This window comes from Macrobrachium nipponense, chromosome 11 (genome assembly GCF_015104395.2).
Source record: "Macrobrachium nipponense isolate FS-2020 chromosome 11, ASM1510439v2, whole genome shotgun sequence".
In the NCBI taxonomy this organism is placed as follows: Eukaryota; Metazoa; Arthropoda; class Malacostraca; order Decapoda; family Palaemonidae; genus Macrobrachium; species Macrobrachium nipponense.
In genome coordinates, this window is record NC_061087.1 from 55,332,658 (window position 1) to 55,360,294 (window position 27,637).

A 27,637-nucleotide genomic window follows, 5' to 3' on the forward strand; every position below is an offset into this window, starting at 1 on the left:
ATATTGAACATTTGCTAAATGCTATAGGCGGAGAAATGAGTTCAACCAAAACTGAACCTACTACATATTCTCTTTTTACTAGATGATTAGTAAATATCTTGAAGGGAATTAAGAGCCTTCAGCTCACTCAGCGCTTAAGAGGCAGGCCCAGTGATGGGATTGTCTCAGAATGTGCCCGCAGTAAACGAGTGTTACAAATGGAAAGCCACACACATGCCCTCACGGCCTTTTAAAAAAAATCGAATCATGCTAAAATGACGTGCAGAATTTACAATCCTGGGTTACAGCACTATTAGAGAGCTGTTTCACCATAGCAAGGCCTAGAAACTACGCTCCACGCACAGAGGCCACGTCACTCCTCGTTTATCAATTAACACTAAGTCTGTTCACAGTAAACAAAGCAGACCTACTCTTTTGTACGACAATGTTAAAGATTGAAAACACATAAATTTAGGTGTTTGAAGGCAGTGACACTCTAGAGAACGCACTGAAATGTAATATATGTTTATTACTGAAGTTTATCATTATGACTCGAGAAACACTAACCATGTAAACTGTGATTTAGTGCCATTTGTGCTTCATGTTTTGTTTCATTTGTATTTTGCACCTCGGCGAAAAAGGTTGTTGAAATAACCTGTCTCCCATAAAGCTCCCTGCTTCCAGGTTGATCGTGTCAAATACAGGAAACGATATCCATGCATTAAAAAAACCGAAATTGTCGCGATTGAATAATGTATGCGCTCCATACGTGCCTAATTAACACTCGAGATTACATAGTACTAGAAAAAAGAAGCGACACCAGACAGCAAAATAGAAAACATCATAAACAAATTAATGATACCAAAAACTTACGGAACAACAACAACGTCCCAAAGCCATGTTTCTGGGAAATCCGTTCTTAGTGATTCGTCCTCACCGCTGGATAAAGGCGACTCTTTATCGAAGACTAATTGGTCTACTAAGACGGGCGGTCTGGTGGATGGTGGGGGGCGGCCTGCGAAGCCTCCACCAAAGCCAGCAGCACCGACAAAACCAGATGCAACCTCACTGATGAAATGATATTGCTCTGAAACGAAAATGACAGTTTTCATAATAAGAGCACAAAGGCAAGAGGTTCCTAGAGGAGCGGGGCGGCGGGTGGCGAGTAAGAACGGGGGGAGGGGGGAGGCGTCTTTCCCTATCAATAAAAACCCTGTATTTCCTCGGAGAGGACACCACTTTTCCCGTTGAGAGTCATTTTGAAATTATTTCCTCAGGTAGACGTCTATTTTTCCTAGTAATTGTGCCAATCATTTTCTGCACAGTCGATGTTACTGTTCTAATTCATGGTACTTAAGCATAACTTTCCCTAAAGAGCGAGGTACTTTTCCTAGATCTAGTATATATAAATCTTCTAATAGGTATTTTTCCCTAACAAAAGCATCTTTTCAATCATTCCCTTGGATACAAGATCAGTTTTTCCTAAAAGTTGCATCCACAGACGTCCTTTTAGAGGATGGTACTTTTTCAACCACAGCAATTCTAGAATAATTCCTTCGTGAAGGAGTTTATATTTCCTAATAATGGTACTTAAGACTTACTTCTTGAGGAGGCAACTTTTCCTAAAACTTGCACTTAATATAGAAAATTTCAGACCCTGCTTTTCTTAATAATGTCATCCATATATCTATTCCTTGAGGAGGTTACTCTCCCTATTAATGGAACCTGCACAACTCCGGGAGTAAAGATGACGTTTACTAACAATGGAACCCTGTAAATGTACTTGGTGAGGTTACCTTTCCTGGTAAACGCGCTAACAAATATAAGTGCCGGGAGGTGACGCTTTTATAATGTCACAAATAAAAATAATTGCTGTGGAGGCTATTTTTCTTAATAATGGCACCTATAAATTTACTTGATGAGGTGTCATTTTCACTAATAATAGCATCTACAAAAAATCCTCGAAAAGAAGGTTACCTTTCACAACGACGGCGCCTACAGATATGTTTTCTGGAAGTCACTGATCGTAATGAAGACGTCTGCAAATTTGCTGAGAGTGGCTGATGTCATTTCCATAACAATGGCAAGAACTGATTTCCATAAAGAAGTTACTCTTCTGAATCATAACACACAAAAAAAAAAAATGTTTCGTCCTCGTAGATGATTTATATTTCTTGATGACGGATCTTCTAAGTTGCTTAAAGCTGAGGTTAATTTGATTAATTATGGCATCTGCAAGCTGCTTAGAGAGGAACTTATTTTTCTATAATAGTCCGTATGAAAGCATTACTTTGTATTGGGAGTTGATCTGACTAAAATCAGTGTCTGTAACATCATTTTCCTAGAGATGGGCTTTCTTTGCATAGTAATATCGTCTATGAAATAGTTCTTCCGGAGAGGAAAATCATTATTCCTGAATATGAAACCTTCTAGATCACTTTCGCTGGAGAGGCTGAGACTCACCCTATCCTACTCATGGGACCAGCAAATATCCTTTAGAACAGAGGCTCATTTTCATAATAGAGGAATTATTTAACTTTTATTCCTGTACTCAAGGACTTTGTGGCCTTTTCAGGAGTTCCTGAGTTTTGAGAATGAGTTTACCTTACCATGTAGTTTAACTGGATGTTATCCAAACACAAATTGTGCCAGTTGCAATTATAGTGATTAACCATAATGATCTACAATTTCTTTAGATAACCATCATCCCCCGCCCCCGCCAAAAAAAATTAAGCCTAGTGTAGTGAAAGAACGTTTGGACAAAGATGGGGTTTAAAACAAACACACATTCTCTTCACTCTCAAATCAGTTGTTGCTTAAAACTTTGTTTCAGAGATTCAGTCAATTGGGATATAATACCTTATCTTGCAAAATGACTGAGGCAAATAATCAAATATCAGAATCACAAAATCAGCTAAAAAGTTAATAAAGTAATAAAATCTATGACATCTCGTGTCCTATTAGCTATTGCTTTCAAAAAATGAAAGTACAATTTTTAAAATCATTCAGGGGCAATCGAGAGTAAACTCTCTTTAATATAAACTTCAGTAGTAACTACTCCTTACCTGTTTAATGAGCTTATTATTATTATTTTTTTTTAGAATACTGCAGCCTTAATGAATCTGCTCCTGTTTGCTAATCCCACCAGAAAATCACTGCTGCAGTACTACTACTACTTGTTCTATCGTGCAATTTATCAGCATTAGAAAAAGTTGCAAAAACGTTATCAATTTCTGTAATGATTTTTCTCTAAACGAGTTGTTCATCTGAAACTTATAAGTACACTTATAGTCTAGGGGTTGCAGGGGGGGTCTATGTGCATGAGAGAGGCAGAGAGTTACACTTCAGATTTGATAAATATAAGGTCTTGGCTTAAAAAAAAATTTTGGGTAGAAGAAAGCCTTTGTGGGAACATATACTTCCACAATTGATGCTTCAAATCTACACATATCGTGTTCAGAGAAAATTGTACAAGTGTTTGAGAAATCTGTAAATTGGTGTTTGCCGTCCATGAAGCCTGATCTTTCATTACAGTGGAATTTCAATGTGATATAATGGGACGTTGTTTCTTAATTAAAGTGTAAATCACCCGAATCTTACAGCACAAATATGAAATTTCACACAAAACACTAGGCATAGACCGTGAATCACCATAGAAATGTGATTCGGCAAGACTTTGAATACCAGAAATGAGCCCCTGGAATTGGCTTATCTGAATTTTGAATGACGTAAATGAATTTATTGGACACAAAATTATATGTCTGGACACTGGGGCAATCAGTCTACATAAATTAGAGCATGAAGTACAGGGAAACTCAATTTTCATCAGACGCGATTGTGCAGAGAATTTCACTCAAATGTGTAATTTTCAAACGGCCCTTACAAGAGAAGGCCCACCTTCCCAGAAGTCTACCATTTTTTTTCTTTTTTTTAGCCAAGACCCTATATTTATCAAATCGGAAGAGTAACACTGCCACTCTCATGCACACTGACCCCCCTACAGCCCCCCGACTATTAGGGCAAGCGGACAATACAAACTGCATTTTCACATTTCTCTTACCTCTCTTCTCACATGGTCTTGTTTCAACTGTGAGATCAGTGAAGACGTAGACACCAGAATCCTGGAAATAAAAGACTAGCCTTCAACCAGAGTCATCAGACTTTACTTATGCAGAAGGTGAAAAATTCAGTTCAATAGTAAGAATTTCCTCCAGTTACCATGCAACTGCAGATATGATGAATTCCAGTGTAGTGCACTCTCGTGGACTTTTGTTTACTAAGGCATAGGCAAATCACTATATCGTCATTATTATCTCATGAGATACATAAGGAACTTCTATCACTTTTCTTATAGCATTGTTTCTGACTACTATACGCTGTCATCTTACGCCTAATAACCTGTCTAATTTTACTAGTGTATACTGATTCGATCTGTTAGATTTCCAAGCCTTATTCAGACTGTCTCTTGTTTGATTTGCCTCTTGAAGTCTTTCACAAAATTCTAAATCAATAGAACCTATAATGAAAGATTAACGTCAATTCGTGTTCTCTCTACCCTTGTTATTTCTGTTACCTTACATTTAGACTAAGTTATCGCTCTAGAGAAATGATGTTGTCAACTGCACAACCTTTGCAAGTCTTGCGGCGCTTTCCAGATGGAAACGGCATCATCTGCATATTCTAAGTCTGTCATCTTTCTTTGTTACCCAGATATCAAACCTTTTCTTTTACTACTAATGTTGTAAATTCATAGGAATATGATCGCTAGATCAAAATTAAGGACGGTAGTTCAATGTAGTATGCAGTTCCTTGCTGATTAAGGTCAATGACCTCTGCCTGTTGGGTTTAATAAAACAAGGTCATCTGGACATTTACACAAGTGTTCAGGTTCCCAGATTTGGACGTTTAATCTCATAGATAAATTTGTTTGTCGACATAGAGTGAAAAAACTTGGATACGGAAACCAATATTTATCGATTTCTTCAAAGTAGCATGACTATTCTCATTATTGTTATAGGATCACAATACAAAAATGTGCATTAAGAAACTGACATTTAATTTTTTTTATCCACAATTCTGTTCAATGAAAATAATGAACTGGACATTGATTATTATCATCCAGTCTGACTAGAGCGCTGGCCATCATTATTGGTAATATTAGTATTATTAAGCTTTTGAAGTTGATGGCTTTTTAGACTCGTTTTTTAGAAATTTGTGCTCACTGTGAATGATAATAATAATAATAATAATAATAATAATAATAATAATAATAATAATAATAATAATAATAATAATAATAATAATAATAATAATAATAATAATAATAACAATAATAATAATAATAATAATAATAATAATAATAATAATAACCCTAGCTCAAATAATAAGAGTTGAATGGTTTCCTATAACTGGGCCTAAGCATAGGTAGCTTCATTGATTTATCTGAATATATGTACGTGAGCATGCAGACAAATAACTAGTTCCTAAATGTTTTCAAAGAGAGACTACTTTTCATGAGAAGGAAGCTCTAGAAGAAGCGTCATTCTTCTTTCCCTTGAATCTGTCTACTTGATGAGGAAGGGTCAGCGATTCCTGTGGTTTCGACTTCTGACGGACAAATGTCTAATTTTTTTCTCGATCCCAGCAGGGTTTGTCAGAATCATTTTAAGCATTTGATACCTCATAAGTTCATAATTTACATGGCGTTTATCTTTCTTTGGATTCCTTGATGTGATAGCTCACTTACCTCCAAATGGAAGTAAGTTTTTCTTATTACTGAAGAGCATTGTTACCAGCATCTCAATTCTTTTAAATTTGACGGGACATCATATTTAACTGAAGATGCTTAGTCAGTCATTTCCATGCAGTCATCCATCTATTCACGTTTTGTAACTATTTCTCAAGTGATCTCAGTTGTTACCACTGCCGACTATAGTATTTTTGACAAGTTAGTCAGTTTCAAAAGCTGAAATTAATACGCTGAAACTAAGATATTAATCAGTGTTATGAAATGCTTACTGGAAAATATAATATTATTAAGTAAGTGTTGATCGAAATACTCACCTAGTCTGTACAATAATAATTATAAGCCAGTCTGACACACAAAGATAAGGGGGTGTTCAACAGCAAGTCTACAATTAGGTTACTATAATTTGGAGTTTCTGTTTTCCCAGATTTTAAGCATTAATAAGTGATATTTATCATATCCTCACGAAATAATCAAATGAAAAGCATGAACATAATTATATCTGCCGACAATGACAGGCAATCAATCAGTAGTGGAGAAAGAACTCACGTCAAACATCTTGAGCGCATCTGCATAGAGGGTATAGTAATCATAGTAGATTCTGCGCACTACTTCACCTGTGGATAGAATTGGGAGGGTTACTAGTCTCTGATAATAAAGGACCAACAGAGCTTCGACAGATCTTACAATCAAAGATGCTTAACCATTACCAAAAGAATATATGTAATGTTTTGCATAAACCAAAAGGTAAACTGAATATTTATGAAGTCAGCTGAAGTGAATTTTACTAATTATATCTGGATTTGACAAAAAATGCTAAATATTTTCCATTAAACCGTAAAGCTCTTTAGAAGAAAAAATAATACACAATTACAGTTCTGTTAAATTTATAACAACATAAGCCCTATGAATCAACGAAGCTTAATTATCACTTGCTATTATCATAAACGTGGAAACGTTCAAATGTAAAAGGACTTAAGAGCCATTCATTGTACAGGATGCTCCCATAGAATAGCAGTTTGATTATGAATTAAGAGGAAATGGAAAGACGAAAATAACATGACAGAAAGCAGACAAAACTTGTAAGATCCGCGCTTTCATCACCAAATAGAGGTTTAACTGACAACTTCAACAGCCAGTAAGAGGGCACCCTTAACATCACATTTCTGTCTGCTCACTGTATCAAAAGCGGATCAGATCTCACCAATAAACGATCGTGTTCTGAGCGTCCTTTGTATGAGTTACGGGTGACCATTCAGGCGACTAGGTAGACGGCATGGTTTTCATCCATGCCCTACTTAACAGCCGACCATTAGTATGGTAATTTGGTTGCTTACCACTGGGTCACTTTCTCACAATCATGGTGCTCACACTAAGCCCTTGGCGACTAATGGACTAAATTCTACTTAACCTACTAAAACAAAGACACTTGACCATAATACAGCACTTAAGCTCTGGCTAACTCTACTGAGAGAGCTTTTTTCCCATAGTGTGTAAAGAAAAAACTTGGCACTTCCATCAAACAATGGTGACTAATGAGCTAAATCTACTGCTTACAAACAATCATGTGAATGCTACAGCATATATGAGATGGCATCAAAGTCTCAAATGCCAGTGTGATAAACTTTCATCTGGTGCCCCCTACCACCATTCTTCTGGACAACTGAGCCATATGTCAGGTTCCAAAGAATGGAGATACAAATCTATCACTGAAATGTTGCAAGTTCTACAAGGAGGGCAAAAAAAGTATGTCCTCGAGGCAATTCTGGACTCCCTCTTCTTAACAACATGCACTAGCTAGAAACCTGCAAAGAACTTCACCAGTTCTTACAAAAACATGGAGTCCTCATTGTGGTTGAATGCCTATGGCAGATAAGCCCTTGATCTTCTCACATCCAGACTGGATGACACATTTGTGAGGGCATCCAAGGGCAAGACTTAATCATCTTTCACACTTCCAGAGCTTGATGTTGATGGGATGCCAGGGAAGGCAGACTTCATCAAGGGGAGTGAGAAACCATAAAAGGCAGATCTCTTCAGGGCTGGTGGGAAAACACAGAAGGCAGGCCTCTTCACAGGGAGTAGGAAGCCACAGAACGCAGACCTCTTTAGGGGTAGTGGTAAGTAACAAAAGGAAGACCTATTCAGATGGAGTGGGAAGCCAGAGAAGGCAAGCCTCTTCAGGGGTAGTGAGAAGCCACAAAAGACAGACCTCTTCAGGGGGAGTAGGAAGCCAAAAAAGGCAGACGTCTTCAGGGGGAGTAGGAAGCCAAAAAAGGGACTGATTCTGTGGTAGTCAGAGGCCAGAAAAGGCAGACCTCTTCAAGGGCAGTGGGAAGCCACAGAAGGAAGGCCTCTTTACGGTGATGGGGAAACCACAAAATGCAGACCTCTTGAGGGAGGAGTGGGAAGTCAAAAAGGCAGTCCTCTCCAGGGTGACTGGGGTTATACAGAAGGCAGAATCTTCAGGGGGATTGGGAAGCCACATAATGGTAGACCTCTTCATGGGGCGTGGGAAGCTGCAAAATGCAGAGCTCTTAAGGGAGAAGTGGGAAGTCACAAAAGGCAGACCACTTCATGGGGAGTTGGAAGCCACAAAAGGAAGACCTCTTCAGGGAGAGTGGGAAGCCAGAGAAGGCAGACATCTTCAAAGGAGGATTGTGAGTGGGAAGCCACAAAGGGCAGATCTTCACAAAAGTAGTGGAAAACGTCAGAAGGCCTCTTCAGGAAATTGGGAAGCTATAGAAGATAGACCTCTTCAATGGGAGTTGCAAACCACAAAAGGGCAGACCTCTTTAGGAGAGTGGGTGGGAAGCACATAAGGCAGACCCTCTACAGGGGAAGCGCAAAGCCACAAAAAACAGACCTCTCCAGAGGGAGTGTGGAGCCACAGAAGGTAGACATCTTCAGGGGGTGTAGGAAGCCACAAAACGTAGAACTCTTCAGGAGGAGTGAGAAAGCCACAAAAGGTAGACCTCATCAGGGATAGTGGGAAGCCATAAAAGGCAGACCTCTTCATGGGAAGTGAGAAGCCATAGCAGGAAGCCCTCTTCATGGGGAGTGGATGGCTGCAAAAGGCAGACCTCTTCAGTGGTAAATGAGAAGCCACAAAAGGCAGACTTGTTTAGTGGGAGTGGGAAGCCACAGAAGGCAAAAACTCTTCAGGGGGAGTGAAAAGCCAATAAAAAGGCAGACCACTTAAGGGGTAGTGGGAATCCACAAAAGGCAGACCTATTCAGGGGGGAGTGGAAAAACTACACAAAAGGTAGAACTCTTCAGGGGGAGTGGGAGTGTCACAAAAGGCAGACCTCTTTAGTGGGAGTGGGAAGCCAAAAAAGGCAGCCTTCTTCAGTGGGAATGGGTAGCCACAAAAGGCAGACCTTTTCGGGGGGAGTAGGAAGTAAAAAAAAAGAGCAGTTATCAGGGTGGAGTGGGGAAGCCGGGAGCAAAAGGCAGACCTCTTTGGGATGCGAGTGGGGAAGCACATAAGGCAGACCTCTTCATGCGAGTGGGAAGCCACAAAAGGCAGACCTCTTCATGCGAGTGGGAATCCACAAAAGTCAGACCTCTTCATGCGAGTGGGAAACCACAAAAGTCAGACCTCTTCATGCAAGTGGGAATCCACAAAAGGCAGACCTGCTCAGAAGGAGTGGGAAGCCACAGAAGATAGACCTCTTCAGGAGGAGTAGGAAGCCAAAAACTCAGAACTCTTCTGTGGACGCTGGCTATGTCATGTCCTGACTTACATCTGCTCTGGCCTTCCCTCACATCATTCACTGATTGGACATCTACAAAATCTCCTCCAGTTCCTAATTATGGAGTACTCCTTCTCTCTAAATGCCCGTGGCAGATGAGCCCTCGATTTTCTCAACACCACTCTTAAGGACGCATCTCGGAGGGCATACTGGAACAAACTAGAGTCTTATCTCATATTGCCAACTTGATGCTGATGGAAGCCACAGAAAGGTGACCTCATTAGATGGCTGTACCATCTCCTGACTAACATCTGCTCTAGCCTTCCCATAGCTAAAGGTACTCCCATGGTAAACAGATACCTACTCAACCAGGTTCTAAGTTGCTATCAATGCCTGGCAAAAATATCCTGATGGACATGGGCGTCAATTTCTTAACACTTATGTTTAACCTCATTTTTCTCACCTCTTAAACTGAGCCAATCATAAAAGTATTAAACTACTATTTAGACATAGCAAATCCTCCGTAACCACTTTCCCATCTACATATCGTAGCACAAGCTTCTCCTTCATTAACAATTCTAATCATTCTAAACAACTCATCTTTGCCACTGTTGATTCAGTCATGAGTTTTTTCTAGACCACTGAATGCCATAAACGTTTCTTCTTTCTTTTCAACTCATTACATATCTGTTTCATAACAAATTTGATCTACATCTCTTTCACTTTGTCTAAACCATCATTACTCTTCCTTACCAATCATTTTTCGTTCAGATTCCTACTTTACACCTCCCCGGCCTAATAACAAGCTGGGTAACCACTCAACCTCTTAATTACCCTCCTTATACCCTCAAATGTATTTCCACGAACCTCTTCAAAATTAAACTAATCTTTTTCAATCTACCATCATTTGGCTCCCTTTGTCTCTACATTAAAGAAATATTCAGAACAATATCTCCATCCACCCAGTACAGGATTAATACCAACAGAGATACCTCGGTGGTCTAATCACAATCTATCGTTGTTTGTAAGCCAGGCATTGTTTTGAAGCCTGCCAGAGATGAAGCACTGTTCAATTCTAATCCCCCTTTGGGTGCAAGTTATTCTCAAGGATGCTGAACAATAATGAACAATATATATGGTAAACAATAAATCATTGCTATGGTATTCAGCAGTCCAATGTCCAAAAGGAATATCTATTATCATAGTTTTCTATGCTTGGAGACTTCTCCTTGATTGCAACAGTAAACATTGATTAAAATGTAATATATAGAATAGCTGTAAATGAATATAGTAGATATTAAATTTTTGATAAAATTCACAGAATTGGATATAAAATAACACTGAAAAGAAATTTCATAGATTTTACAATATTTTATGAATATATATAAATAAAGACAGAAGCCTGGTATACTGGTGGATTTCTAGTCTGATTTTACTGAAATCAAGGCTTGAACAATTTAATGTGCCATGGACCATACAAGTCAGAAACGTACATCATACACGTACCTTTTAGTACACCTTATATTTTAACCATTTGCTCTCTTATCTGACTAAGCTAAGGGATTCATGTGTTATCTTAAAGTAATGCCCTGTTAGATTATATGTAATTCTTCGAATTTGGAGGGTATTTACCACCTCTGGAAAAAAGAAAAGAAACCGAGGTTAGAGACTATAAGAACATTTCCATTCTTCTAAATAACATTCTTGTGTTTACCTTGAAGCGAGTTGGCCAGTTCCTTTTCGTGTTTGCTTCTACAATATTCAAAGTCATTAGTTTGGCGATTGACGTAGGAATTGATATTGAATTCGTCTAAGAAGCTGAATAAACTTTCTAATGAGATCTTGTCAGATGCCTGGGAGAGCAAAATGGTGCTTCTGTCAACAACACCTTTTGGATGAAAAACAAGATTTCATGAATAAAAGAAAGAATCATATTAGCAAACCTTAGAGCCAATATCGCTGAATTTCACAGGTTTTCAAAATACTTAATGATATTTAAAAGACAAAAACTTGTTTAAGTCCATTCACATATAAGCAAACAATTCAGCAGAGATATACTAACCCAGCCCACAAACTGAATTTGGTTTAGATGACAGAGAAAGAGAGGTAACATCTCCTGGTTGAGCCTTCTTGACCTTCCACTCGATGTCGGCAGAATTCCTTAAACATTTCTCGATCTTAATTTGCCTTGCATCAGAAACCACCTCACCATCTTCCCTTGTGTACCAGGCTAGGACCTGGATAACAGAACGATTTTATAGTAAGGTGCTACGTCATGTATTTCAAACGTAAACTGAACTTACTATTGCATCAATTAGATCCTTCAAATGCTTCATCTTTCCCATGATGATAATAAGACAAGAATAGTGTCAACATAAGCAAGGACAGTAATGTGACAAAATTATTTTATTTTTACTACATGGTACTGATTTTTATGATTCAGCCTCAGATTAGGGGAAATGTTAGCATAGATTCCCTCACAAATTTTTCTTGATGACCAGATAATCCAAATGATAAGAATATTATGAAATAGCACTTGAAAAACTCAATCTCATATTGAATGATCTCACAAAACGACGGTCCTTAGCTCACTAGGGTCGTCAAAACTGGTGATATCCACGAAGGACATCTAAGGAAGACTTGTTCTCCTTGAGTAGCCTCCTTACTTACTTAATTTCCGGAAAAGCGAAGCACCAAAGCCCAAAGGAGCCAGAGCTGGTTTATATATAATCCCTCATATTGTACCTAGACTCATACGTCATAAAATGAGGCATTTGCCTGAATTTGAGTTAGGAGTTAGGCAACGTCAGGAGATCGAACAGGTTAGTATAGATGATAGGGTTGTCTTCATACTAAGGTGGTCTGGAAGCTTATGACTTGTATAATCATAATAATCTTTTCGCTCTTAGCCACCAAATCGTATTGCGTAACATTTTGGGAAATAGAACGACCGTAAGAACTTTTGTTGATCTTTCAAGGTTTGTCAAGTTTGTTTCTTTGAAGGTGAAGGAGAGAAGCAGGACTGGAGACATCCTCTGCAAATCCAAAGTTTTGTTTGTTTGTCTGTATGGTGTTTTTACGTTGCATGGAACCAGTGGTTATTCAGCAACGGGACCAACAGCTTTACGTGACTTCCGAACCACGCCGAGAGTGAACTTCTATCACCAGAAATACATCTTCACCAATGCTAGTGAGAAAGGAATTTTTATTTCATAATTAAGATTACCAATAAAAAACATTACATGTGACTTGATGATTGTAAATTTTACGTTGATTATTAATGCTCAGCGTTTGTATGTATATTGTATTTTGGATTTTGATACCTTGTGTTCAATCATTTATGATCCATGGTAAGTTTATAGACCGGGGATAATGCGTTTCATCTTCAAGCTATCTGTGAAATTTGATAATAGGTGGCTAAGTTGGAGACAGAGATTGCAGTGCTGGGAGATATAGAAAAGGTCGGGATGCCAATTTGGAGGTTGCGTCATTACAGTCTTGTGGTTGCAGGAGACTCAGGTTTTCACGACTGAGCGCGAAAAAGAAGTCGGTACCTGTCGCCGGTAGAAGAGAAGTCGCAGAACTGTGCAAAAATCACAGGTGAAATCCGATGATGAAATGTGTATTAATTATTTTCATGTAACATTTTAATTTCTCTGTTGTTCTTAATGTCTAATACTGCAAATGACGAGTTTAGTTTCATTTTAACTTTCATTTTTTCTCACACACACACACACACACACACACACACACACACACACATATATATACATATATACATGTATATATATATATATATATATATATATCTGTGTGTATATATATATATATATATATATATATATATATATATAATATAGTATATAAAACTTGTATTCTTTTGGGTTAATCGCAACAATCTAACATAACTTGGCATTTGGTTCTTAATCCAGGATGTAATCTGGACATAACTGCCTTTCAATTCTAAATTTTACTTTAGAACTCAAGGCGATGCTTCGGATTGATCCAAATAACAGTCACAACATCGCCTCCATCCCATTTCTCTCTCTCTCTCTCTCTCTCTCTCTCTCTCTCTCTCTCTCTCTCTCTTGGACTGCATTCTGGCATTTGAATGAAGAGTATAAAATGTTCCTAATTCACATTGCTCTCTCGTGTGTCTGTCTCTCCTGAGGGGGGAAAGGAACTCCACTGCAATGACCATTGTAGTAGCCTACATCTGGGGCAGGAAATTGAGTAACTGTATCTTAGCTGTTTTGTAGGTTGTATATCGGAGACAGACATAGAGAGAGAGAGAGAGAGAGAGAGAGAGAGAGAGAGAGAGAGAGAGAGAGAGAGAGAGAGAGAGAGGTTTTTAAAAAATGAGTGATTATTACTCCTTCAAATCGTCCACCATCATGTCAGAATTCAAATAGAAAAGGGCGTCAGCGTAATCCTCATTTTCTTTATGATTTGTTATCACATTATATCGTCTCAGTTTTCTTTTTCTCTGCCTCTTTCATAATTTCTTGCACTTAATAATGTTCATGATAAAGTAATGACACTTGCCACAGGAATACCACCACCAAGGAAACCCAGGAGGCGACCAAGAGGCTCCTCTGCACGAAATTGAAAGGGAAATCTCAGACGCAGAGGAAAATGAATGACACCCGAAGCAACCTCGGCCTTATCCTAGGGAGTCTGTTCTTATGTTGGCAAGCAGTCCTAACTGATGCGCCAGAAGGCATTCTAATAATTCTGAAAATGATTAAATGGTATGCTAGATTAGGAGAGAAAAAATGGGATTTCGGGCTGTATTGCTATTTACAGTAATTTTATCCAGGATTAATAGAATGCTCTATCTATCCTGATTTTATCATTGCAAACTCAGGTCCCCTGGCCATCTCCTTTAGATAAGGAATAGTGCCTTGTTCGGTTACCTTTGCTTAAGGTGATTAACAAGTTTAGAAGACCATGATGTTCTCGGTACTTCTTCCGTAAACGGTAAACTGGATAGGAATTCGTTAATCCCGCCACTAACGTTCAGTTATGCCTGCATTGTTATAACTGCGCAGACGGACTAAGCAGGAAATCTTCGCCACTAACGATGTAGGCCGTTTCCTCAGTTCTCCGTAGGAGCCATGGCGTCAACAAACAATCCTTTGGCTGCAATTGGCTTACTGATAGCATAAAAAAAATTCATAAACGTCAAGTAAGACGTCCAGTGAAAGACTGGTTGATAAAAACGAATTAAATATTCCCATGTGAATTTGTTAAGAGTTTAAATTTGGCTCCCAAGGACTTTCATAATGTTTACGGAATATTTTATGAATGAAGGAAGAGTTCCATGGAAATATAGTTAAGATCGTAATCGTTTGCTTTCGTTTCAAAGATGACTCATATACTAGGCGTAATATTTTTTTCTATTTCATTAAAAGGGTTAATAATGATTTGTTTTCGTTTAAAGATTGCCTTTTTTATGAAGTGTTACAATGAATGAAAAGCGTTAGTTTAATACTCTCTTCCTGTGTATCATTAGTGTGTTGATTAGTCTAATTTCATCTCAAAGGGAACTTCCGTGAGATGTAAGGAATGAAAAAAAAAACACCGTCCAATTTTGTTGATTTTGTTTTGCCAGAAAGTAGAATATTATTTTGTTCTCATTTTAAAAATCAATTATACATACATGGTGCATAATCATGAATAGACGCATATAGGCCTATTCTTATTTTACATTATTTTGCCACAATAAATATTTACTGTCTGGCATATATACTTTATAACTACGAATAAACATACATAGGCTTAATCTGTTACGATAGCCTTTGGATTTGACTTGCCAAAGCAAAGCCTCATTCATATTGAAGGTTTCAGCGAAATCTACACGAAATTCAGGAATGATGCTGCCACTTTCAGCCTTCCATATACAATATTATTTTTCCCGTGGAAAAATGGCAAAATTATAAATATATATTATTCTGACTTCCGTATCAATTATCAAAAACAAATAAATCCAATATATCATGAATTTAGTTATAAACACTTTTCAATTTAATAAAACCCATCTCAATGTTATTACTACATGTTATCTGTCCGCGGACGGAGAGCGAACTGAGCCAAAAAAGTTGCCTCTGCCATATTAAAGTTGCAATGCTCATGCGCAGCCGTTTGGACTGAGGTTCATCGATTGAGATGAGCGATTTACTCAGGCCGCCTGCGCAGGCCAGAAAAACTGTGCAGGCTGTCCACACTAACTTTCAGTTATAACTGCACAGTCCAACTGAACTGAACGTTAGTGGCTGGCTTTAGAGAGAGAAGCACCATTTATTTACCTTAGATGCCGCGCTTCCATTATGTTGATGCAGTGGCTTCAGAACCACCTCCTTCAGGGGTCCCAGTACCTGCTGTTGAGATGATCTCTGTGTCACTGGAGAACAGCTTCACTATCAACAAGAATCCTTGGGCTGTTATTAATTCATCCTTAGACGTGATTTCACCTTCCCAGCTTTATGTTGAAAGCTAGTCCATTTGTAGACAGTAGATTTTGTATGAAAAATAGATTAAGGTAGCAAGAAAATAAGAAATATTTTCAAGGCGAGGCCTCTCATTTTATAGTTTACTGTGATGTTTACTGTGATGAGCAGCTGTTCAAGGTTTGCCTGAGTACCAAAAAGATAAAGAAATTTTTGGCTCTCTGTGGGAGGGAAATAGATTAGACTTTGAAAGTGTAGGGCCAAAGTCATTCATAAAATAGGCCCAAGATTTCAGTGGAAGTTATCGCCTAGTACTGTATACTGTCAGTGGAAGGATTAACTGCCTCCACCGAGACAACTAACCACTGTTCAGTTTTAAGCAATTTCTCTCTAAAATATTTCTGTGCATAAAGGCTGAATGACATCGTACCATAATCCAGCAACTTTACCAGCAGAATTTTAGGTAGATCATTATAATTCTTATAAAACGCAAATCTTCATAATTTCACTCTCGGGGAAATGAACACATTCTGCCCATTTTGTGTCAGTCTGAAGATTTTTTCCTCTGAAACTCTCATGTCGACAAAATTGTTTGACTAATCTGGAATGATCTTCTAAAGTCTTGTATTTTGAAATCAAATACCTGTGACCTCTCTCTAAATAAGATTAATCAAACTGGGCTTTAAGGTCATTGATTACCTAACGGTATGATGGTTTTTCCATTCAAACAGTCAAACCACTGACTTGTGGACAGATGTTTTCCCATAGTCACATGGTACTATATCTTTTTATGGTGCCATAAGAATTTCTAGTGATTATCCTTGCAGCTAAAATGAAGGTAGTACTGTAAATCTAGAAATAAATCGGCAGGACGACAGACACTCACCATGGCTGTCGGGGAGATGCTGTGAGGAAGAGCCAATGGAATGTTCAGGACGCCGGTGACTTTCCCGTCCGGTGAACCTTGCAGAGGCTCCACCAGGTGTTCTTCATTGAAGGGCAATTCACTGGGCGTCAGCTGATATTCTTTTGTACTGGTGTGTTGAATTTGTCCTCGAGAAATAACCTGAAAGTTTAAAATTCAGACATTTTTTTATGATACAACCTGGGAAGCTTTCTATTTTTTTAAAACAAATATACGTCTAATGTAAGAACCCTCGTGTCTTAATATTCTCATTATCCTACGATTTCTGTTCCTTCATATTTGGGTACAATTGAAGAATCCAAAATAGGAATATTCAAAATTCTTGAAACCGATAAAACTAACTGATTTATACCAAATCATAATAATGTTCATAATCGTCGTTATATGACAAAACTGAAGATGAGCTCTCAAATTCTGAAATAAACAACAATATCCTCTCTCTCTCTCTCTCTCTCTCTCTCTTGTCCATACAGTGTTTTCTTTCTTCTGTAACACAGCAAAGCAAATGGCAGTATCTTAGCTCAAACAGCGTCTAATTTTGATGACTAAGATTTACCGTTTCCAGACGAAGATGATCAGTTCAGCGAAGTTCTTGATATTTTTTCGTTTTTTGTTCAACAAGCAGACCTTGTGAATGAAGAATATGACTTGGATTACTTAAATACGGCCAACAAAACGTGAAAAAAAAAAAATTATCATGAGTCTTCCTAGACTTTGACTCTGCTGTAGAACAGAGAATGGAAGGTCCAAACCTATCAGCAAAATCCCCAACGCCCGGGATTTTCACTCTTTGATCATTTAACACTTAAAGAGTCGCATTTGATATCAATGGTGGTAGAGGAGTGACAGCCTATGCAGCCAAGTTGTGCATGAAAGAACTAATTTCAGACCAGAAATGAGGCTTTTTTTTCGCAGTACACTTCCGTAACGTATTGTTCGGTCTAATGATACTGAGTTACAAAGTTCAGTAAACGCCTCTAGGTCATTAAACTTGAATGGCAGAGATGGAGGTCAAAAAAAAGGAAAGAAAAAAAACTGAGCATCTAAGCCTTGAAGGAAAAGATCTTACTAACAAGGCCGTTTAAAGTCACCTGATTAATAAGATGTTATAAGTAAAGATTTTATATATGTGACCAACATAATTTATTATCCATTTTGATTACTAATCTTGGCTTCGGGCTCCTGCTCCAGTGAGGTGCAAATCAATTTTACTGATTTTGCCACGCTCTGCTAACATTCGTTAGCACAAGAAGAATACAGTCGGCAATTACTGAAAGTTTAGGTCATTTTCATATTAAAATCTGTTAGAATAGAACCTGGAATAAAGATTTTCTGTCAAAGGTTTTAAATGAATTCTGGAGAGCAAATTTACTGAAAACCATTGCATAAGAAGTTGGATACCATCTACAAGATTCAACATACTAGAGTGAATTTTTCAGCCGCTGAGGAATGCCGTTTGGACCCTTGCCATGAGGGAGAGAGACACGTCTGCAATTCTGTTTTTCTTTCTTCCTTTCTTTATTTATTTATCTATATTTATTTGCAAACTAAACCTTTATGATTGTATATGTAAGACTGAGAGAAAACTAAACAATCAAGACAGCAACTGCATCTCAGCAATGACCAAGAGCTTACCTGGACAGTTATCTTTGCAGATGGCTGGCTGGCTGCGAACAACAATGTCAAAGAATGTTCCAAAGACTTATTTGGAGAACATTTAAGTTCCTCCTCCGGGGAAAAGATTAATATTGATGAATTGGAAGGCGAATAGTAATGTTCCACATTCCTTGAGAACGAAGCAGCCTGCAGATCAGCACGGCAGTTGAGTGTTTTCATCTGGAAAAGGGATACGAGTCTTGATGAAGAATGTTTTCAGTCCAAGTGTGCTCCCAGGTTTAGGCACCTAGGAATTCTGTAGCTAATTCTAGCATTGTGAGATACGGCACTTCGAACGAAAAAGCGCAGCTCATGGATTTGGAGGGAAATTTGGATATCACAGATAATAAGAGAAACACAAAAGTGACAAGGTCTGATATTAAAAAAAAATAGGGGAAATATTAGATCTCACAGAAATTATTGCCAACTGCATGGACAGCTAGTGTTAATCAAAGAGATGATATGTCATGTTAATCAGGTGACTGCTATTGAAAAATCAGATAAGCTTCTTGGAAAGTTCCTTTTTTTGTCTGAGGAAAGCAACTATCCCAGACATGCACGGATATATTAAAACAATTTAGTAATTACACTAATTCTGACACACTCACAAATACCTACTTTAGTCATGATAGGAAGCCAATTTTGTAAACAACTTGGAAGTATTCTGAGGTCAAGCCACTTGCGCATTTCAACTGACAAGGGCTTCTTAACTTACTAACAGTAGATAATTTGCTGCAAATGTTGTATACTCCTGAACTAAGAAAAGTGAAATCCTACTCTTTGCCATCAACTCGTAGCAGGGTAACAGAATGTTTATTATATCTCAGGCATGCATACTAAACCTGCTTAACCAAGACAAAAGTATTACAGAATATGAAATAGCGTAAAATTTGCTAAAACAAGACTTACAAATATCCTGTTTGACTTATAATTGGGAAGAACTGCAGTGATAACTCCATCATCAGGTGTTGTCATGTTTTTGCATTTTCCAGCCGCACACACCTCTAGTTGTACACCACTGGCTGGAGCACCATCAGGCTGTTCTGCTCTGACCTGCGTTTTCATAGTAAAGAAACATTTCAATTCATATATGTCACAAAATTAAAATTAGATTTCTACATTAATTCTCAGACAAGCTTGCATTCAAATAGTAGGTCCACCTATCAATATTTTCTTTAGTTTCTCTGCACTCAGAGAAATCCAGCTGGAGTAGCTTTCCATCAATAAGTTACCTTAACAGTAAATGGGAGGTTAGGCTTCATATACTTGTCAACATAAAGCTCCCTCAGATCAACAGGATTTCTTGTTATGGGTACAGAAGAAACTGCAGACCTTTGGACACCTGTACCCTCCTCCTCAAAGGTAACTTCTACAGGCATGTAATTAACATGGCAATCAATCACTTGCATCTCTTCAGTGGTGAATTCAAAATCCTGGCAACCTGTGATCTGGAATCCAAATTTGACATATAAACTTCTTACGATATTTAAACGAACATCACTTATAAGGAATGTACTGAAAAAACTCATAATATTAGTCAAGAAAAATTAAAATACTAAAGAATACAGAAAGGCGCAAAAAATACTTTACAGGTACACAGTACGCCGTCAAGTAAAGTGTTAGAGAACATCAATTTGACAGGAATACGTACAGCACAGTCGAAATCCACTTATAACTCTCTTGGTTACTTTTGAAATGGATAAGTCACTGCCATTTCTGGCTTGTCACGTACAATTTCCTTTATGTAGCTGCGAGTTATATGAATTTAGTATCAAGGGGCATTTTCAGCTTGAATTTGGAAAGTATAAAGAGACCACATGTTAGTTTGTGTCAAAACAATCATAGATAGTCGTGCTGTATGCACTTAGCTATTGAATGCATGGCACTGTTAAACCCAAGAGGTCGAATAATGGCCAGAGTAGATGCCCATTGGGCAGAAGTTTTTCCAAAGGGAAAATCCTGATATTCGAGAGCACAAAAAGACACATGAAACTTAGTGTCAAAACTATCACGAACAGCCACGGGTTGCGAACTCAGCACTTAGTCATGAGATTGGAAGTAGGACGATCTCGAATCTAAGTACAGAACCTGATCTGCTCAGGAGTTTGTTTTGAAATCAACTTATGTCTCTTCATGACTGCATAGGTAATTCAAATTCATCCAATTCTATGATTGCAAACAACACACAAGGCACAGGTTTAAATATTGGCCACATTGTCATATACAGCTGACATTGGCTTTCAGTTATTCCCAAGGCGAATGAAGCTGATAAGGGCAATTTGGCTTTATATATATATAATATAATATATATATATATATATATATATATATATATATATATATATAACACACACACACACACACACACATATATATATATATATATATATATATATATATAAAGAGTAAAACCAGTACTTGTACATAAATTTTCAAGAAATACTTGGCTAATATAATGATGCTATTTTTTGTACACCTACGTGAAAAATAAATTAGAACTGATTGATCCTGCAGTTGTATAATAACAAGATGTAATAATACATCCAGAAAACTCTTTGAATATACATTAAGATAGCTAACAAATGAAACGATGTTCAGTAAGTTCCGATCTATGGTATAGTACATAGCTACCTTTGACACCATTCTCAGCAAAATGTTCGAAGGAATATCAAAAGTGAAACTAAGGCTCATAAGTGATTCTCGTTAATGTCGTTCAGCCAATGGAGGTGTTCCTCCTCACCTGAAGATCAGCCTTAAACGTCATGACTTTGATATGCTTAAAATGGCTTTATTCTCCTTTAATCTTAGCGGCTTATTACTAACCTGAGTCTTTTTTACATCTTTTTATTCTGTTGATGTCGTTTGCTTAGAATGCCTTAAAGGCGACAAATAGTGCTCTCTTTTGTTTTGTTTCCCATGGCCATAATACTGGGCTCCTTTTATGTATATATACACATATATATATGCACTATGAAAAAATTGTTAGGAGAGAGTGGAAAGTCTGGTGGAAGAGAGAATACGAACGGAAGTACAGTAAAAGGAATGAAAGGGGTTGCAGCTAGGGGCATAAGGACGCTGCAAAGAACTTCAAGTAATGCCTATGGTGACCACGCGAGGTTCACTATAGTCATCATCCCCTTCAGGGCTGAATTTAATAGACCCCTGGTTTTTTGTTCTTTCATATTAAATCATTTCTATCCCCCTGTAGAGTCTCCTGAGCAAAACATACCTTGTTAAAAGTAATCGATCATTTTCTTTCTATTATGTCTCAATCATGATATAGAACGAGTGCTTCTCTAAATTCGTGATCTTTCCACATTGCAGTGAACATGTTTACAGAACCATTCATACTCGTCTGTGCCTCAAAGAAAGTAACAAATACTGGACTATGTGGCATAATTATACTTTCGTGTTAAAATAGTTGTTAGAATATGTGGTTTACAATTTAACAACCAAATATATATTAGTTCTGTCTTTCCATTCGTCACATTATGGATGCATAAAAACCACTGAAACCTCCTTGACTTACGAGGCTGCAGGCATATTTGCTGGTAAATCATTAAAACCATTATCTGCAGAGCAGTCGCTACACATTGTCAAGCCCAGGTAAGAAGTGACTGCCCTTTTTCATCTGCAGAAGGTTAAAACGGACGTTTTAAAGCATCTTCAGCGATATGAAACAAGTAAAATATGCGGCGGAGTTTCTTCGGCGCAACAGTGTTTTCTGTACGGCGCTACAGTATGTAATCAAGCATGTAATCGGTATAATGCTGTATGATCCGTGACCCATGAGACTTTAACCACGGCCTGGTGATGGCCTGGCCTATATAGTTGCCAGAAGCACGATTATGGCTAATGTCAACCTTAAACAAAATAAAAACTACTGAGGCTAGAGGGCTGCAATGTGGCATATTTGATGATTGGATGATCAACATAACAATTTGCAGCCCTCTAGCCTCAGCAGCTTTTAAGATCTGAGGAAGAAAAGAAAAAAGTGGGGACAGACAGAAAAAGTGAGGATGGAGAGAAAAAATGGGAATGGACAGAAACAAGTGATGAAGGACAGAAAATGTGGGGATGGGCAGAAAAATTTAGGAATGACAGAAAGTTGGGAAGGACAGAAAAGTGGGGATGAACAGAAAAAAGTGAGTAAGGACAGAAAAAGTGGGAACGGATAGAAAAAAGTGGTTAGTGTGTATTAAAATCTCACTGTTCCTGCCCTAACATCCTTCTCCTCAGGGATGCTGAAGATATTGTCTCTATGGATGGACTCGGCTGATGATGAATCGGTGTTCAATAGCATACTCACATCAAGGCTACTGTTGAAGGCCATCTCCGATGTGAAGCTGCAGTTTCATCAGGAGCAGCTAAATCACATTTCCTTTGGGTCTTTCTGTGCTTTGTGATGATAGCAAAGTTGCTGCAGCTATAAGGCAAAGGCTGTAGCAGGGGTAATGCTATGCTGGGTAATGAAGCAAGGATCTGGATGAAGGGCGCCTAGACTATATGTGGGACAGGAAACACAGGGGACAAGGTCGGAAGAGCCTTGGAAAGATTGTGAAGTAAACTAATGGGTTAAGGCCTAACCCATCAAGGTACTATAAAACACTTATTTTCTATCAACTACTTTAACATTAACTTAGATGTTTCATAGTTCAGTATTTATTTACTTTCTTGTTGTGCAGTCGGTGATGAATGGTTGTTGAAACAAGTCTAATGTTTCGTGGAGAAAGTAAAGGTTTCACAGGAGTAGTATTACTCTTGTAAATCCAGCGTGGCCTATGTTAATCAACTGTTTAGTAACCCTGTTCTCAGGAGACTCTACGGTAAGCTAGAAATGATGGAATATAAAATAACAAGAAGCCAAGAGTCTATTATATTTAGCCCTGTGGGGGTGATGCCTATAGTGCACCTCACATGGTGTACTATAGGCATTACTCCGAGTTCTTTGCAACATCCCTTCAGGCCCCGTCTGCAACCCCTTTCATTCCTCCAACTGAACTTCTGTTTGCATTCTCTTTCTTCCATATTACTTTCCACCCTCTCCTAACAATTGTTTCATAATGCAACTGCGTTGAGGTTTTCCTCCTGCCACAGTTTTAAAGACCCCTTTAATCTCAACTTCCTTTTCATCGTTGAATGAACTCATAGTTCCCAGCGCTTGGCCTAAATTTTATAATTCGGTTCCCATTACAATTAAAAATGTATGCATGAAAGACAATACTATGCCTAAATATTCAACTATTATAATATATATATGTATATATAGATATATATATATATATATTATATATATGATATATATATACGATATATTATAATAGTTGAATATATAAAATATATATATATATATATATATATATATATATATATATACATATATATATATATAGTATATATATATATGTATATATTTAATATTTATTAATGTATATATATATATATATATATATATTTTATATATATATCTATATATATATATATATATATATATATATATATATATATATATATAGAGAGAGAGAGAGAGAGAGAGAGAGAAGAGAGAGAGAGAGAGAGAGTATATATATATATATATATATAGTATATATATATTATATATATATATATATATATATATATATATATATATATATATATGTATATATATATATATATATATATATATCATATATATATATATATATAGAGAGAGAGAGAGAGAGAGAGAGAGAGAGAGAGAGAGAGAGAGAGAGAGAGAGAGAGCGCAATATTTACTCATATTACTGTAGCCAACATGTAAGTATATGTATATGGAAATGAACTGGTTTTTAAACTGGAAAGATAACTCACGTTCTGACGCCGTGTTATATCAGAGCGGCAAAGACGATTTTCTCCATTGTTGATTTTCACGGTAGCACTGCCCTTCACTGGCTGACCAAAAGTGTATCTGTAGATATGAAAATGCAATGGTTAAGGAAATAGGTAACGGCGAATATGAGCAATTGACAGATCTGTTAAAGCAAATCATATCACAATAGTTCCTTGCAAATATTTCTGGTGATTACTATTATAATTCCATCTGTATGTCCAAGACAAAGCACATGTACTGATATTCATGCTATGAATAATCAGCAAATGAATGCTGTCTAGCCGGGCCAAATAACTCTCAAGTATTTGTTATTTTCTGTTAAAATATGTGACTTTTCTTTAGTAGCACCAACTAAAAGTAAGATCATAAAGCTCGTATATTGCTAACAGTTTTTATTTTGGGAAAAACGAATGATCGATGCCCTCCGCTAGTGAATGATATTACTGTAAGATTGTAGAAGAGAACGGAACTTGTTTTCCCGCCTCTGGGGGCTGAAGGTTGGCGTTTCCCTCCAACTGAGTCAGTTTGCAACTGGCGCTCTCGCAGTATGTATCACACTGCAATACATGCATCACTGGACACTGCGGTTTTATTAATCCTACGCAATTATTATCCTACTTGGCGCAGTGAATTACCTATGTTTACACATGTGAAGCAGAATGCCCACCCCACGAAGACCTACAGTAGCTGCCTTAAGGCCTACTGGCCTTAGAGGCGCCTATTCGCTGGCTCCTCATGATGCTGCACGTGTGAGGCTATGGCTGGCACAACAGCAAAGTACGCTCGAGGTCCTCCAAACCTGTATAGCCAACGCTGCCCTAACTGGAACACGTGGATCCCTGTCTAGGGTGCCAGCATTCTCAGACCCCAAGAAATGTGAAATGGAAATGTCAACGGCCACATTTCAATCATGGCGAAGGTCTGTGGAGTGTTGGCTTCAACTTTACCAGGTGCCGGCCGATGAGACGGTCCATCACATGAGGCTATACTACACACTGGCACTGCAGCGCGGCCTCGATGCCAGGTACAGTGCAACAAACTGGAGCGCCCTTTCGACTGAGGAGGCACTAGATGCTGTTTCCAAACTCGTCCTTTGTGTGTCAAACCAAGCAGTTGAGTGGTTAGAGTTTTTCAGCATGACGCAAGGCCATAATGAAAATGTCAGTGATTTTTTCTTGCATAGTTCTCAAAATGCCACGGACTGTGAGTTTCAATGCCCTAATTGTAATTTTAATCTTTCAGAGTATATGTTGTTAAAGAAACTTATGGTGGGATTGGGGGATCAAGTGTTAAAAAGGCAAATATTCCAATCACATTAGTCATTTGTGAGTGTCGATGCCCTACGGGAAATGTGTTGCATGTTCAAGGCTGCCAAGCAGGATGCCAGTGGTAGTCACGCCCCTGAGAGAAAAGCATGCCAGGCAAGGTAACTTATTTGTCATAACTGCCAGAAGACTGGGCATGTCAAGAAATACTGCAGGAGCAAGAAGGCACCATCAGACCCCACCACCACCACGGTGGTGACAGGGGCAATCGTTGCTGCAACACAGCACCCCTCCTAACCAACTGTCCAGGTCAGGGTGGCAGAGAGAGAGGGGCCCAGGTTCATGAACGTGAGTGCCGTCGCCGATACAGGGGCTAAGTATGTGTTGCAGGCATGGAGATGCTGTCGTTCTTCAACATAAGGCCTGCGCTGCTGCAGCGTTGGGCTGGCTTAAGAGATGTCGCCAACTTACAACTAGAGTGCCTGGGAACAGCAGTCTTAGGGATCTCTCTTTCAGGAATCGCACAAGTGTACAAGAGGTTTATTTCGTCAAATCTGCTAAGTCGCTTTACCTCTCTCTTTCTGCATGTAAAGATGTTGGTCTTGTCCCAAACAACTTTCCACACCATATTCCATGTCCAGTGTCAGCAAGTGTCTCTACTGACACAACCCCACCACCCAGATCTTCATCAGTTCCGTTACCACCCATCAAAGAGAACGTCCCACATTTGGAGCAATGGTTACTCCAACATTTCTCGTCAATGACATTCAATACGACCAGGAAGCCATCCCCTGTGATGGTGGGGTAGCCCCATCGCATCCATCTGATGCCGAACGCTGCGCTGTATGCATGCCATACTCCCGCAACAGTTCCCAAGCACTGGGAAGCTGAGGTGAAGGCCCAGCATGAAAAATACATGTGAAAGGACGTCATCCAAGAAGTCCCCCTAAGAGAAGTGAGGGAGTGGTGCTTGGAGTGGTGCTTGTGAATGGTCGTGGTGGCAAAGTCAGGTCACCCACAATGCACAGTGGACTATCAACTCCTGCAGAAGGGAGACACTCACATTCCAGCGCCCTTCGACATGGTATCTGGCATCCTCCAGCACTCCTACAAGACAACAACCGATGCTTACTGGGTGTTCCACCAGGTGGAACTGGACAATGAGAGCCGGTGCCTGATGACGTTCATCACGCTCTGGGGCCATTTACTGTACCACAAAACCCCTATGGGCCATTGCTCTGCCTCGGATGCCTATAGGAGATGATTTGACGACGCCATAAAGGACATACCACATTAGTTTAAGTGCATAGATAACACCCTTCTTTATTACAGTGGGGTTGAAGAAGCCTTCTGGCACACATACGACTTCCTGTCAACGTGTGCTGCAAAGGGCATCACACTTAAGACCAAAAATTTTAACCTCTGCAGGAGAGTGGTAGAACTCATTGGGTTCTATTTGGGTTGGGAAAGCTATAAACCAACTGACAACAGCCTTGCAGCCATTCAGAAGTTACCTATGCTGCCCAAGCCCACAATTACCGATATCAGGTCATGGTTCTGCTTTGCAGACGCTCCCATCATGGAACCATTCAAGGGACCTGAAGAAGGAGCAGATGGGCAAACATGTCTTCTGGTATGGGTGTCTGCAGAAGAAATTCAGGAGTGTGCAGGACACCATCTGCAAACTGGCCAGGGATGGCCTTGCGTACTATGATAAGTCCTGCCCTACGGCTACCCTCTCGGACTGGAGCAATATTGCAGCTGCACAGCCACTGATATGCCATTCTACTATAAAGATGGGTGGAGAATTGCCCTCTGCGGAAGTAGAAACCTGTCCCCTGCCGAGGCCGGGTATGCTGCAGTAGAAGGGGAGGCCCTGGCTGTGGTGTGGTGCCTAAGGAAGGCTAGGCTGCTCCTGCTGGGATGTCCCAACCTCATCTTTGTTACTGACCACTGATCCCTGTTCAAGCTCTTGGGGGACAGAGCCCTGGCAGACATCGACAACCAGGTTGTTCAGGCTAAAAGAAAAGACCCTTCAATACAGATTCATCATCAGGTATCTACCAAGAAA

General features: G+C 38.8%; 1 protein-coding gene across 2 annotated transcripts in view; it reads right to left on the reverse strand.

The window, feature by feature from the left end:
• LOC135206041 (alpha-1-inhibitor 3-like) overlaps positions 1-27,637 on the reverse strand; it is a 168,601-nt gene that overhangs the window by 56,233 nt on the left and 84,731 nt on the right. For both annotated transcript variants that reach the window (XM_064237237.1, XM_064237227.1), the window contains exons 6-15: positions 24,283-24,379; positions 19,683-19,898; positions 19,360-19,503; positions 18,430-18,630; positions 16,756-16,935; positions 11,483-11,657; positions 11,135-11,308; positions 6,275-6,342; positions 4,040-4,100; positions 853-1,066 (exon numbers count right to left, since the gene is read on the reverse strand). In XM_064237237.1, coding sequence (XP_064093307.1) covers positions 853-1,066; positions 4,040-4,100; positions 6,275-6,342; positions 11,135-11,308; positions 11,483-11,657; positions 16,756-16,935; positions 18,430-18,630; positions 19,360-19,503; positions 19,683-19,898; positions 24,283-24,379 — 1,530 coding nt within the window. The remainder of the gene's footprint in view (positions 1-852; positions 1,067-4,039; positions 4,101-6,274; positions 6,343-11,134; positions 11,309-11,482; positions 11,658-16,755; positions 16,936-18,429; positions 18,631-19,359; positions 19,504-19,682; positions 19,899-24,282; positions 24,380-27,637) is intronic.